This window comes from Pristis pectinata, chromosome 35 (assembly GCF_009764475.1).
Source record: "Pristis pectinata isolate sPriPec2 chromosome 35, sPriPec2.1.pri, whole genome shotgun sequence".
In the NCBI taxonomy this organism is placed as follows: Eukaryota; Metazoa; Chordata; class Chondrichthyes; order Rhinopristiformes; family Pristidae; genus Pristis; species Pristis pectinata.
Window position 1 is genome coordinate 16,447,607 of NC_067439.1, and position 15,009 is coordinate 16,462,615.

At 41.0% G+C, this 15,009-nt stretch overlaps 1 protein-coding gene across 9 annotated transcripts in view; it reads left to right on the forward strand.

Annotated features, from left to right (window-relative positions):
* LOC127586448 (ryanodine receptor 1-like) overlaps positions 1 to 15,009 on the forward strand; it is a 625,703-nt gene that overhangs the window by 246,114 nt on the left and 364,580 nt on the right. For all 9 annotated transcript variants that reach the window (XM_052044410.1, XM_052044408.1, XM_052044411.1 and 6 more), the window contains 2 exons: positions 3,590 to 3,704; positions 7,695 to 7,827. In XM_052044410.1, coding sequence (XP_051900370.1) covers positions 3,590 to 3,704; positions 7,695 to 7,827 — 248 coding nt within the window. The remainder of the gene's footprint in view (positions 1 to 3,589; positions 3,705 to 7,694; positions 7,828 to 15,009) is intronic.

Sequence of the window (15,009 nt, forward strand, 5' to 3'; positions counted from 1 at the left end):
ATGTTTTGGAGCTGTTAGAAAATATTAGGACAGATAGGTCCCCGGGTCCTGACGGAATATTCCCCAGGCTGCTCCGCGAGGCGAGGGAGGAGATTGCTGAACCGTTGGCTAAGATCTTTGAGTCCTCGTTGTCCATGGGAATGGTACTGGAGGATTGGAGGGTGGCAAGTGTTGTCCCCTTGATCAAAAAAGGTAGTAGGGATAGTCCAGGGAACCCTTTTCGAAGGTGATTGTAGACTGTGTTGGCCCCTTACCAAAGTCTAAGACTGGAAATCAGTATTTGTTAACCATCATGTGTGCCACTTCTAGATTTCCAGAGGCAATACCCCTTAGAAATATTAAGGCCAAGACGGTGTCAAAGGCTCTTGTAAAATTTTTTACCTTGTTTGGTTTGCCAAAAGAAATCCAATCTGATCAAGGTAGTAATTTTATGTCAAAAATTTTTCAACAAATAGTCTATGAGCTGGGAGCAAAGCAGATTGTATCATCTGCATATCACCCAGAATCTCAAGGAGCTCTGGAGAGATTTCATTCTACTCTCAAAAATATGCTGAAGACTTATTGCTTTGAAAACACCAAGGATTGGGACGAAGGTATCCATTTACTTTTGTTTGCCGTTAGAGAATCGATCCAGGAGTCAATCGGATTTAGTCCGTTTGAGCTTGTGTTTGGACATAGGGTGAGAGGACCTTTGGAGTTGTTAAGAGAGCAATGGGTTAATGAGGAAGTTCACTTGAGTCTGTTGGACTATGTCCAAAAATTTAAAACTCGGTTGGAGAGAGTCTGCCAGCTAGCGAGAGAGAATCTGAAAACAAGCCAGATAAGAATGAAGACATATTTTGATAGACGTGCTCGGCCTAGGACATTCGCAGTGGGGCAAAAGGTGTTGGTATTTTTCCCTAGCCAAAATAATCCCTTGCAAGCTCGTTTTTCTGGACCCTATGTTATTGAATCTCGAGTGACTGATCTAACATATATAATCAAAACACCAGATAGACGCAAGAAAACACAACTCTGTCATGTAAACATGCTAAAACCTTATTATGAGAGGGATTCAGTTGTGGCCTTGGTGGATGGTGTAAAGGTTGTTTCTAGAATGCCTGATGTTGATGTTGAGGAAGGCCAATTTAGACCAAATATTGTTCCATCGAAACTGAAAAACCAAAATATCATGGAGAACCTTGAAACGAAGTTGGACCATTTACAAGTTTCACAAAAACAACAGATGAGAGAATTAATTTTAAAATTTAAAAATCTGTTCCCAGATGTTCCAAACAGAACATCGATAATTACCCATGATGTTGATGTTGGGGATGCAAAACCAATCAAACAACACCCATATCGAATGAATGTGGAAAAAAGTAAACTTGTTGATCAGGAAATCAAATACATGTTGGAAAATGATATTATTAGACATTCTACTTCAAATTGGAGTTTGCCCTGTGTTATTGTACCTAAACCTGATGGAACTGTTAAATTTTGCACAGATTATAGGAAAGTGAATGCTGTAACAAAGTCAGATGCTTACCCTATTCCTAGGGTGGATGATTGCATAGACAGAGTGGGAAAGACAAAATTTCTTACAAAGATTGACCTATTAAAAGGGTACTGGTGTGTTCCATTAACAGATAGAGGAAGGGAGATTTCAGCCTTTGTAACCCCTTCTGGATTGTATGAATACAATGTTTTGCCATTTGGAATGAAAAATGCTCCGGCAACATTTCAAAGAATGATTAATTCAGTGATTCATGGGTTAAAACATACAGATGCCTACATTGACGACTTAGTGACTGGGAATGATACATGGGAGGATCACATCTCTGCGTTAGAAAGGTTGTTTGAAAGACTTTCCAAGGCTAACCTTACAGTTAACTTGGCTAAAAGTGAATTTGGCCATGCCACTGTGACGTATCTTGGTTATGTTGTAGGTCAAGGCAAGCAAGCTCCTGTTCAGGCAAAAGTTCAAGCAATATCTGAGTTCCCTATTCCCACAGGTACGAGGACTGTTAGAAGATTTTTGGGAATGGTTGGATATTATCGAAAATTTTGTAAAAATTTTGCTGATATTGCTCTTCCCCTAACTAATCTTCAGAAGAAGGGAGTAAAGTTTGTTTGGACAGATTCTTGTCAAGAAGCATTTAAGAAGCTGAAAGCCATTTTATGCTACCATCCTGTGCTCAGAACACCTGACTTTGAAAAGCCATTTTCATTAGCAGTAGATGCCAGTGATGAAGCTGCAGGAGCTGTGTTGTTGCAGAAGGGTGACCTTGATGATATTGACCATCCTGTAGCTTACTTTTCAAAGAAATTTAATGAGCATCAAAAGAATTATTCCACCATAGAGAAAGAATTACTGTCGCTTGTTTTAGCCTTGCAACATTTCAGTGTATATGTTTGCACCGCTCAGAAACCATTGACTGTGTATACAGATCATAACCCATTGGTGTTTCTGAGCCGAGTCAAAAACAAGAACAGAAGGCTGTTAAACTGGAGTTTAATTTTGCAAGAGTTTGATCTCATGATAACTCACATTAAAGGCAAAGATAATGTGATTGCTGATTGTCTTTCCCTCATTATAGGAAGGATGTGGAAGCGTTGGAAAGGGTGCAGAGGAGATTTACCAGGATGCTGCCTGGTTTATAGAGTATGGATTATGAGGAGAGACTAAAGGAGCTAGGGCTTTACTCTTTGGAGAGAAGGAGGATGAGAGGAGACATGATAGAGGTATACAAAATATTAAGAGGAATAGATAGACTAGACAGCCAGCGCCTCTTTCCCAGGGCACCAATGCTCAATACAAGAGGGCATGGCTTTAAAGGAATGGGTGGGAAGTTCAAGGGAGATGCCAGAGGGAGGTTTTTTACCCGGAGAGTGGTTGGGGCATGGAATGCGCTGCCTGGGGCGGTGGTGGCGGCAGGTACGTTGGCCAAATTCAAGAGATTGCTAGATAGGCATATGGAGGAATTTAAAGTAGAGGGATATGTGGGAGGAAGGGGTTAGATAGTCTTAGGCAAGGTTCAGAGGTCGGCACAACACTGTGGGCCAAAGGGCCTGTATTGTGCTGTACTTTTCTATGATTCTCTGTACCTCAACACTTCAGTTCAATTGTGGAGTCCTCATACAGTTTTGATTTTTTTCCTTGTAACAAAACAGATTTTTGGGATACCAAGTTAAAGGGTCTCATGCCTTATCCCATCGCCTGTTGATACCACCCCCTCAAATTCTGCCAAATGAACTAATAGAAATTGGTCATAAAATACTAACCAAAAATTCAAATAATTGCAGTCATTCACTAAGATCTATATCTTTGTTAAAAGGATAATCAAGACCAAGGAGAGCATCACCATCAGAAGGAATTCTTAACCCTGGTGGAACTGTTATCACTGAGAATGGGTTTAAACTGGCTGGGAATAACTTGTTATACCACAAGTAAAAGATGTGAATTTGACAATAAAGTGATACTGTGCTTTAAATAAAAGTATTTAAAAATATACTATTGCAATAACATTACAATGATTAGATTGTAAGATTAGTACATTTTTATGAAAGCTAAAGGAAAAGATATTTAAGCATTATTATTATTTTCCAGAAACATCATGAACAATAAAGTCTTCTATCAGCATCCAAACTTGATGCGTGCTTTGGGTATGCACGAGACTGTTATGGAAGTAATGGTGAATGTGTTGGGTGGTGGTGATTCCAAGGTAATTATGTGTTTTTAAACTGAATTCTGAATTGAATTGTGATTCATGTATTTTATCACATCTTATTTAAACAGAATATTTTGAATTATTCACAGATGATGCACATTATTTTAGCAACTGAGTTAGTTCAACAGTATGCTATGACTTTACATCTCATTCATATTTTGTCACACATAGGGCATCATATTTGATAGCATTCAATAGTTAGAATGTACTAAAGTTGAGCCAATGCTGTCTTTCTATAGAGCAGTTCATTCAGTCCCACTCCAGGATCTAACCTCTGGCTTTGTAGTTTTATTTCCCCTGTGCCACCTAATTTCGTTTTGAATTGATTGATTGTCTTCTAGCAACCTTGCAGGCTGTGAGTTCCAGGCCAAAGAATTGCTTTTTTGCATCCCTGTATCCCTTAAAACTTCAAATTTTATATTCAATGCACAATCAGTTAATTGAAACAGCTTTTCTACCTTAATCTAAACATGCCATAATCTTATAGATCTTTGTTCTAGTTGTCCTTTGCCACAAAGAGAACAACTGCAGCTTCTCCAACTTCTTTAACCCAGTCAAAAACTGTTTATCCATGGGACCATTCAGATAAACCTCATCCTTCCTAAAATGTTGACAAGAATTATACCAGAGCTTTATAAGGTTTAGAATAATACAACGTAGAACAGTTTAGCACAGGAACAGGCCCTTCGGTCCACGATGTTGTGCTGAACTAATCAAACTAGTAACTAACCACCTAACTAAACTAGTTCCTTCTGCCGATACAATGTCCTTATTCCTCCATTTTCTGCATATTCATGTGCTTATCTAAGAGCCTCTTAAATGTCTCTATTGTATCTGCCTCTACTACCACCCATGGCAGCGCATTCCAGGCACCCACCATTCTCTGTGTTTAAAGATAAAACTTGCCCCACACATGTCCTTTGAACTTACCCTCTATCATCTTAAATGCATGATTATATTAGATATTTCGACCCTGGGAAAAAGATACCAGCTGTCTGTCTATGCCTCTTATAATCTTATAAACTTCTATCAGGTCTTCCCTGAGCCTCTGCCGCTCCAAGAAAACAACCCAAGTTTGTCCAACCTCTCCTTATAGCACATGCTCTCTAATCCAGGCAGCATCCTGGTAAACCTCTTCTGCATCCTCTCTAACACCTCCATATCCTTCCGATAATGGGGCGACCAGAATTGAATGCAGTACTCCAGAAGCATCCAAACCAGAGTTTGATAAAGCTGCAACATAACTTCCCGACTCTTGAACTCAATGCCTTTACTAATAAAGGCAAGCATGCCATTTGACTCCTTTACCACCTTATCAACCTGTGCAGCCACTTTCAGGGACCTATGGACTTTGACCCCCAAGATCCTTCTGTACATCAATGCTGTTAAGGGTCTTGCCATTAACTGCAAGGTGTCCCTTTACATTTCATCTCCCAAAGTGCAACACCTCACACTCGGCTGGATTAAACTCCATCTGCCATTTCTCCACCCATATCTGCAACTGGTCTATATCCCGCTGTATCCTTTGGCAATCTTCTACACTATCCAGAACATCACCAATCTTTGTATCTCTGAACGTACTAACCCAGCCATCCACATTTTGGTCACCTCCTCAAAAAACTCAATCAAGTTGGTAAGACATGATCTACCCCACAGAGAGCCATGCTGCCTGTCCCTAATTAGGCCATAGTTTTTCATATGCTCATAAATCCTATCTCTAAGGATTCTCTCCAATAGCTTCCCTACCACTGACGTAAGACTCACCAATCTATAGTTTCCAGGATTATCCCTATTTTCCTTCTTGACCAACGGAACAATCCTCTGGGACCTTTCCTGTGGCTAGAGAGGACATGGTCAAAGCCCTAGCAATCTCATCTCTTGCCTTAATAACCTGGGTATATCCCATCAGGCCCTGGGGACTTATCCACCTTAACATTTTTCAAGAGACCCAACACTACCTTGTTCTTTATCTCAAAATGCACATTAACATGCTCCACACTGATTTCACTATAATGTGCCTGCTTTCATGACTAATTGAAGCCTGAGATCTTATAGCTTCGCTTATTATTTCTCAATATGTCCTGCAACTTTCAAATATCTATGCACATGATTTTATGTTCCAATTCACTCTTTAGAACAGTACTATTAAATCTCTATTGCCACTTACCATCCCTTTTCCCAAAGTGTATCATCTTGTACTTCTCTGTATTAGTCTGCCGATAGTCTGCCATTCCACCAACCTATCCCCATCCTGTGCTGTCATTTGGTATCAGCTCACTCTTTGCCATGGCTGTATCTGGGATCATGGATAAATTTTGAAATTTTTCTTTGTGGTCCAGTCATCAAGTTACTTACATATCAAAAGAAGCAGTGACCCTTGAGAACCCCACTGCCATTCATCACCTGGTCTGAAAAGCAACCATTTACCACACCTTGCTGATTTTGTCCTGACACTGACCCTCCATGAGCATCAGTTTTGTTAACCAGTCTTCTGTCACACATTCCATTCATCAGTCTATTTTTGTATCAAAAATTCTATGAAGTTAGTTAAACACATTCTGCCTTTTACAAATCCATGCTGATTCTCGCTAATTATTTCAAATCACTTGTTAATTTTTTTCTCTGATTATTGTTCCTAAAACTATATGGTGATCACTTAACTTTTGCGGGGGAACCATTCTGGAAGCGGCCATGAATCCCAAATACTGCAAACTCAAATAAGGGTTCAGTACAGTATGTATCCAAAGTGTAATAAATAGTATAACATTGTTAATAAACTTACCTTGCTCACATACCTGCTTCAGCAGTCTTTGTGCTTGGGGGCATTGTTGAGGGGGCTCCTGTGGGCAGCGTCGCAGGGGCTTCCTGTGCTGGTGTTGGGGCAGTGCTGAGAGAATTGTCAGGACTCATCAGGTAACCAGCATATTTTAGTTGACCTCAAATTTGCAAAACTATGAAAGATAAATGCATGAAATGGTAGATAGTCGGAGTCTTTTTCAAAGAGCATAGCTTTAAGGTGAAAGGGGGAAAGTTTAGAGGAGATGTGCAAGATCAGTTTTTTTACACAGAGTGGTAGGTGCCTGACAGACCATGGCACAGACATTATGGGCCAAAGGGCCTGTTCCTGTGTTGTTCTGCTCTATATTCTATGAAAGTCAAGGGTTTACTGTACTCAATGACAATTCTAAACTGACTGACCTGTGCTCACTAGGAATGTCCTTGCACCCTTCCTTCAAAATTAACTTACAATTTGTATTTCCCAATCCACTTGCATGTGTCCAGGAAAGGTCTCAAGATTCTGAGCAGTCCTTTTGCTACCTCATTAGGAACCCAAGATGTAAGCCACCCAGACCAAGGGACTTCTCCACTCTAAGGGTAGCCGGTCTTTCCAGTTGATTTTAACACAGCTAACCTGACTTAAGTAAGAAAACTCACACTGTACATAGCACTTAAAATATGCAAATTGCAATTTCCCAGTTTGCAGCTACTTCTGGGATGTTAAATATTCTCTGTAGTGAAGGCCAATGCAAAGTACCTGTTTAATTCATCTGACATCTTATTTTCCATTATTAATTCTTGAAACACTTTCTTTAGGACCAGTGCTCACCTTAACTTTTTAAAATATCCATAGAAATTCTTACTGTTTTTACATTTTTAGCTAGCTTTGTCTCATACTTTCATATTTTCTCAACTTCTACTTTAAAATGTAATGAACAGCCAATTAATTTTATTGGAGGTGTTGACTGAGGCACCAATCTGTTACCCAAGGTACTGGGAAAACCCTTTGTCTAGATCTTTTGTATCTTTCATGACAGTGGACGCTTCAATGGATTTTGATTTTACCTTTGACTTCAAAGCTTTAAGTGTTAATCTTTTACCTTTGTAGATGTATTTTCAATAGCCGTTTATTCAATGTGAGAGCATAAATGGACATTTTTTATGTTATCAGATGTTCATTATACTTTCATTGCCTTATTTTTGTAGGAGATACGGTTCCCCAGAATGGTGACAAACTGCTGCCGATTCTTGTGCTATTTCTGTCGCATCAGTCGTCAGAATCAAAGAGCCATGTTTGATCACTTAAGCTACCTATTGGATAATAGTGGCATTGGACTGGGTAAGAAATTCATTCCGTCTGAATCGTAACTCTAATTTCATGAGCAAAGTGTAACTTTAAACAAAAATAATTAATTTAAAAATTGGCTTAACTTGCAAATTTAGAAATTTAGCTATTTTGTACTGCTTTCTTTCATCTTTTTGGAGAACTTAATATTACAAATTTTGAGACTAATTGTGATGAAACAAGTTTTGAGTGTCACTTGATCGATGTCCAAAACTAACGGTATGTACTTTGTTTTGTATTATACTAGCACTTCCATTTATGTTTATCCCTGATGCCTCACTTTCTACTTGATTGTTGTCCTACATCATACAATTTACAGCAGTGAGGTATCTTCCAGAATCTTTTCAAAAATGGTCTTATGGAGACTATTTAATTCAATTGATTTCAGTTCCTGAAATAAGTGTTTTGACTTGATCTTTTGTATTCCTTGATGATCATGGTTAGTAGAACTGTTACTAGAACTTAGATCAAAGGCATAGTTTCGGTATTCATAGCCTTAGTTATGTAGAAACTCTGCTATGGACTTTTATAACATGGCAGCTAAGATGATCTTCCCAAACTGAAGCTGGACTAATGGAAACACAAAACTGATGAAATTATAAGCCATTCTGGTTCTAATATCACAGCGAACCTTCTGAAAAAATTGCAGAAATTGATTGCAGTTGCTACATTTTCTGCCATTACAGTTTTCACTCTCTTAGGGGAAAGTCATCTCTTCACTGAATTAACACATTCAAGTTTATTGTCATGAGCAGACATACCCAGGGTATAAATGCCATGAAAATTAGCCTTCTGCAGCAGCAGCACAGTACATCTCAAATATGACAAACATAAATTACATAAACTTAATTTTACATAAATTACATATAACTTACACGACTAAGAAACAAAAATAACGTAACAGCATTAGTGCAAGTTGAGGGAAACATAGTCCGAAGTAGAATTAGGGTTTTTCTGGTCGGTTCAAGAACCTGATGGCGTTGGGGAAGAAGCTGTTGTTGAACCTTGAGGTGTGTGTCTTCAGGCTCCTGTACCTTCTGTCTGATGACAGCAATGAGAAGAGGGCATGGCCTTGATATTGGATGTTGCCTTACTGAGACATCACCTCTTGTGGATGTCCTCAATAGAGGGGAGAGCTGTACCTGTGATTCATCTGGCTGAATCCACTACTCCCTGTAGCCTCCTGCGGTCCTGTGCATTGGAGTTCCCATACCATGCTTTCCACTGTACATCTGCAGAAGTTTGTCAGACTCTTCTATGACATTAAACTTCTAAGACAGTAGAGATGCTGGCGCACCTTCTTCAAGGTTGCATCTATGTAACTGGGCCCAGGATAGATCCACCGAGATGTTGATACCCAGGAACTTGAAGCTGCTCACCCTTTCCACTGCAGACCCTTCAATGAGAACTGGTGCGTGTTCGCCTGACTTCCCCTTCCTGAAGTCCATATCAGTGCCTTGGTTTCTCTGACGTTGAGTGCAAGGTTGTTGTTACAACACCACTCAACCAGCTGATCTGTCTCACACCTGTACACCAGCTCATCACCATCCGTGATTCTGCCAACAACATTGGCGTCATTGGTGAAATTGTAGATGATGTTAAAGCTGTGCTTAGCCACACAGTCATCAGGGAGCAATACATGCAGCCCTGAGTTGCATCTGCGTTAATGTTCAGTGAGGAGATGAGGTTTCCGATCCTCATTGATTGTGGTCTCCAGTCACAAGGTCTTGGAGCTTAACAGTAAGTTTTGAGGGGATGATGGTGTTGAATGCCGACCTGTAGTCAATGAACAACAGCCTGACATACGTGTTCCGGTTGTCCAGGTGGTCCAGAGCAGAGTGGAGAGGCAGTAAGATGGTGTCTGCTGTAGTCCTTTTGTGCTGATAAGCGAATTGAAGTGAGTCCAGTCCTTGCTGAGGCAGGAGTTGATTCAAACCATAAGCAAACTCTTGAAGCATTTCATTACAATAGATGTAAGCACTACCAGATGGTAGTTGTTGAGGCAGCTCACTAAAATTTCGTATTGAATCCAATTCTTCAACCTTACAAAATTTTGTAATGAGATTTGTGCAGGTGATTAACGGAACACATTTTATAACAATTAATATTAAATTCTTTATTAGCTTCAAGTGAAACAGCTAGTTGAATGATCTCACAACAAATCAACCTCACTGGTGGCATCCATGAATAGATCAGAATTATCTTGAGATGAAGGAGGGTATGCCACAAAGGAAGGAGAGGAACCATTTTATTATCACTCATTATATATCTCAATTTTTGTATTAGCCTCAGGACAATATACGTTAAAAATTCTTGACATTAGTAGAAGTCTCTGGACCCTAGATTTAATGTTGTTTGCTATATTTGAAACATTTGCAGTCATGATGAAATCTTTAAAACAGGTGAGATACCAGATGACTGGAGGACAGCATCTATTTCAAGAAAGTTAGCAGGGAAAACCTTGGTAGCGATAGGCTTGACGTTAGTGGTCAGGAAGATACTGGAAAAAATTCTGAGGGAGTGGATCACTTGGAAGGTCAGGGACTAATCATAGTCAGCTAACGTGGTTTTGTCATGTCAACAAAGTGTGTTGATGAGGGCAGGATAGTTGATATGATTTACATGGACTTAAATAAGGCCTTTAACAAGATCCCACATGGGAGATTGGCTCAAAAGGTTAGTGCCCATGAGATCCAGGGCAAGTTGGCAGATTGGATCTAAAATTGGCTTGGCAATGGGTGATAGTGAGTGAAGGTAGTTTTTGTGTTTGGATGCTTGTGATTCGTGGTCTCCCACAAGGCTCGGTGCCGGGACCATTGTTTGTAATATGCATGACTGACATCACCACACACTCATTCCTCTGGGTCCACTCCCCCCAGTGTTCTCATCTGGCTACCCCACCTAATTCTATGAAAATATGCATGAAGTAAACAAAATATATAGGTTTTGCTTATATTCAATTGTCACAAATCACTCCACATCCTTCTTCCCCATCCCCCTGAAGCAGACAGATGTGCATAGATGAAGCACACACACCTGTTCGTGCACACAGTGAGGAAAATATTTCTTCACCCAGAGGGTAGTGAACCTTTGAAATTTTCTCCCAAGTGCACTGTGGAGGCTCAATAAGTGAGTAAATTTGAGACAGAGATGCATCAATCTTATGGATATTAAAGGGACTGGGGATATGGGGTTCATACAAGAAAGTGGCACTGAGAGAAAAGATCAGCAATAATGCAATCATCATTATTAAATGCATCGTAGGCATGAGGGGCCTCATGGTTTACACCTGTGTTGCTTTAGCTAGTTTATTTGATGAACTAAAACTTGTTTCAAATGGTTAGATGTATTGTGCTCACTTCATTACAACACAAAATAGATTTCCCTTGCATATTGAAGTGAGTTGGCCATCTTCAAGAACCTTGGATCAAAACTGTGGATTCTTGTGACACAGATTGTACAGGCAACCTTCATTAACTGTTATGTCTGTGATATAATTAGCTGTGAATTCTCCATTATATACAAAATCAGTAGATAAAATAGATTAATGATTTGCACTACTGATTTGTACATTGCAGATATTATTTTACAGATTTTTGTTTCAACCAAATCCATTGTTTGTTTACTTTGCCTATATTCACTTGAGTTTCAAATGTTGAGGGTGATCTAGTAAAGTGTTTAAAATTGACAGAATTATTTTATAGGATAGATGTAAATAAACTGTTTCCTCCAGTGGAAGAATGCTGACCAATGTTAATATTAAAATTAGAGCGAGGCACTTGAGGAGTGTAAACAGAACATAAAACATTGAACAGGAACAGTCCCTTGGGCCTACTACGTCTGCACCAACCAGGTGCCAGTCTAATTAGTCCCATCTGCCTGCACATGGTCCTTATCCCTCTATTCCCTGCCTGTTCATGGTATTCTCTAAATGCCTCTTAGATGTTGCTGTCAGATGTTTCCACCATCTCCGCTGGCAGTGCGTTCCAGGCATCTACCACCCTGTGTAAAACAAAACATGCCTCAAACATCTCCATTAAATTTTCCTCTCACACCTCTAATATTTGACATTTTCACCCTGGAGAGAAACATTCTGACTACTCTATCTATCCCTTTCTTAATTTTATCTAGTTCTATCAGGTCATCCCTCAGCCTCTGGTCCAGAGAAAGCAATCCAAGTTTGTCCAACCTCTCCTTACAAGCAGAATACACTCCAATCCAGGCAACATCCTGGTGAACCTGCTCTGTACTCTCTCCAAATCCTCCACATTCGTCCTGTAATGGGTTGACCAGAACTACACACAATGCTTCAAAGAGTGGCATCATCAAAGTATTATACAACTGCAACATGGCTTGCTAACTCGTGTACTCAGTGCACTGATGATGAAGGGAAATGTGCCATTTGACTTCTTAACCACCCTATCCACTTGTGTTGCCACTTTCAGGGGGCTATGGACTTGAACACCAATATCCACATTCTTCCTAGAGAACATAGAACGCTATAGCACAGTACAGGCCCTTCGGCCCATGATGTTGTGCCAACATTTTATCTTGCTCTAAGATCTATCTAACCCTTCCCTCCCAAATAGCCCTATATTTTTCTATCATTCATGTGCCTATCTAAGAGTCTTTTAAATGTCCCTAATGTAGGGACATTTAAGGGAGGAGATTGCTGAGTCTCTGGCGATGATCTTTGCATCATCAGTGGGGACGGGAGAGGTTCTGGAGGGTTGCAGATGTTGTTCCTTTATTCAGGAAAGGGAGTAGAGATAGCCCAGGAAATTATAGACGAGTGAGTCTTACTTCAGTGGTTGGTAAGTTGATGGAGAAGATCCTGAGAGGCAGGATCTCTGAACACTTAGAGAGGTAGAATATGATTAGAAATAGCATGGCTGCCTTACGAGCCTGATTGAATTTTTTGAGGATGTGACTAAACACATTGATGAAGGAAGAGCAGTAGATGTAGTGTATATGGATTTCAGCAAAGTGTTTGATAAGGTACCCCATGCAAGGCTTATTGAGAAAGTAAGGAGGCATGGGATTAAGGGGACATTGCTTTGTGGATCCAGAACTAGCTGGCCCACAGAAGGCAAAGAGTGGTTGTTGATGGGTCATATTCTTCATGGAGGTTGGTGACCAGTGGTGTGCATCAGGGATCTGTTCTGGGACCCTTACTCTTTGTGATTTTTATAAATGACCTGGATGAGGAAGTGGAGGGATGGAGTTCAACTCAGATAGGTGTGAAGTGGTTCATTTTGGTAGGTCAAATATGATGGCAGAATATAGTATTAATAGCAAGACTCTTGGCAGTGTGGAGGATCAGAAGGATCTTGGGGTCCGAGTCCACAGGACGCTCAAAGCAGCTGCATGGGTTGATTCTGTGGTTAAGAAGGCATATGGTGTATTGTCCATCAATTGTGGAATTGAATTTAGGAGCTGAGAGGTAATGTTGCAGCTATATAGGACCCTGGTCAGACCCCACTTGGAGTACTGTGCTCAGTTCTAGTCGCCTCACTACAGGAAGGATGTGGAAGCCATAGAGAGGGTGCGGAGGAGATTTACAAGGATGCTGCCTGGATTGGGGAGCATGCCTTATGAAAGAAAGCAGGTTGAGTGAACTCGGCTTTTTCTCCTTGGAGCGATGGAGGACGAGAGGTGACCTGATAGAGGTGTATAAGATGATAAGAGGCATTTATCGTGTGGCTATTCAGAGACTTTTTCCCAGGGCTGAAGTGGTTGCCACAAGAGGACACAGGTTTAAGGTGCTGGGGAGTGGGTACAGAGGAGATGTTAGGGGTAAGTTTTTTGCTCAGAGAGTGGTGAGTGCGTGGAATGGGCTGCCGGCAACGGTGGTGAAGGTGGATACGATAGGGTCTTTTAAGAGACTTTCGGATAGGTACATGGAGCTGAGAAAAATAGAGGGCTATGGGTAAGCCTAGTAATTGCTAAGGTAGGGACAAGTTGAGTACAACTTTGTGGGCCGAAGGGCCTCTATGTGCTGTATGTTTCTATGTATCTGCCTCCACCACCTCTGGCGGCAGTGCGTTCCACGCACCCATCATTCTCTGTGTAAAAAAAAATCTCCCCCATACCTTACTCCAGTCACCTTAAAATTATGCCCTCTTGTGTTAGCCATTTTTCCCCTGGGAAAAAGTCTCTGACTGTCCACTCAATCTATGCCTCTTATCATCTTGTACACCTCTATCAAGTCACCTCTCATCCTCCTTTGCTCCAAAGAGGAAAGCCCTAGCTTGCTCAGCCTATCCTCATAAACCATGCTCTCCAATCCAGGCAGCATCCTGGTACAGCTCCTCTGCATCCTCTCTAAACCGTCCACATCCTTCCTATAATGAGGTGACCAGAACTGAACACAATTATTCCAAGTGTGGTCTAATCAGAGTTTTATAGAGCTGCAATGTTACCTTGCGGCTCTTGAACTCAGTAGCCTGACTAATGAAAGCCAACACACCATACGCCTTCTTAACAACCCTATCAATCTGCGTGGCAACCTTGAGGGATCTATGGACATGGACCCCAAGATCCCTCTGTTCCTCCACACTGCTAAGAGTCCTGTCTTTGTGAGATGAGACATCTTTGTTAGTCACATGTACGTTAAAATACACACTGAAATGCATCTTTTGTATAGAGCGTTCCGGGGGCAGCCCGCAAGTGTCACCACGCTTCTGGCACCAACATAGCACGCCCACAACTTCCTAACCCGTACATCTTTGGAATGTGGGAGGAAACCGGAGCACCCGGAGGAAATCCATGTACAAACTCCTTACAGACAGCGGCTGGAATTGAAACTGGGTTGCTGATGCTGTAATAGCGTTGCGCTAACTGCTACACTACCCTGTCTGCCCTATTCCTTGTACTAACCTTGTATTCTGCCTTCAAATTCGATCTTCCAAGTCGTATCACATCACACTCTTCCACTTGAGGTCCACCTGCCATTCCTCCGCCCAGCTCTGCATCCTATCAATGTCCTGTTGTAACCTACAGCAACCTTTTACACTATCCACAGCACCACCAACCTTCGTGTCATCTTACTAACCCATCCTTCCACATCCTCATCCAACCTTGGATGTATCCCATCCGACCCTGGTGACCTATCTATCCAAATGTTTTTCAGAAGTTCCAGCACATCCTCTTTCCTCACGTTGACATGCCCTAGCA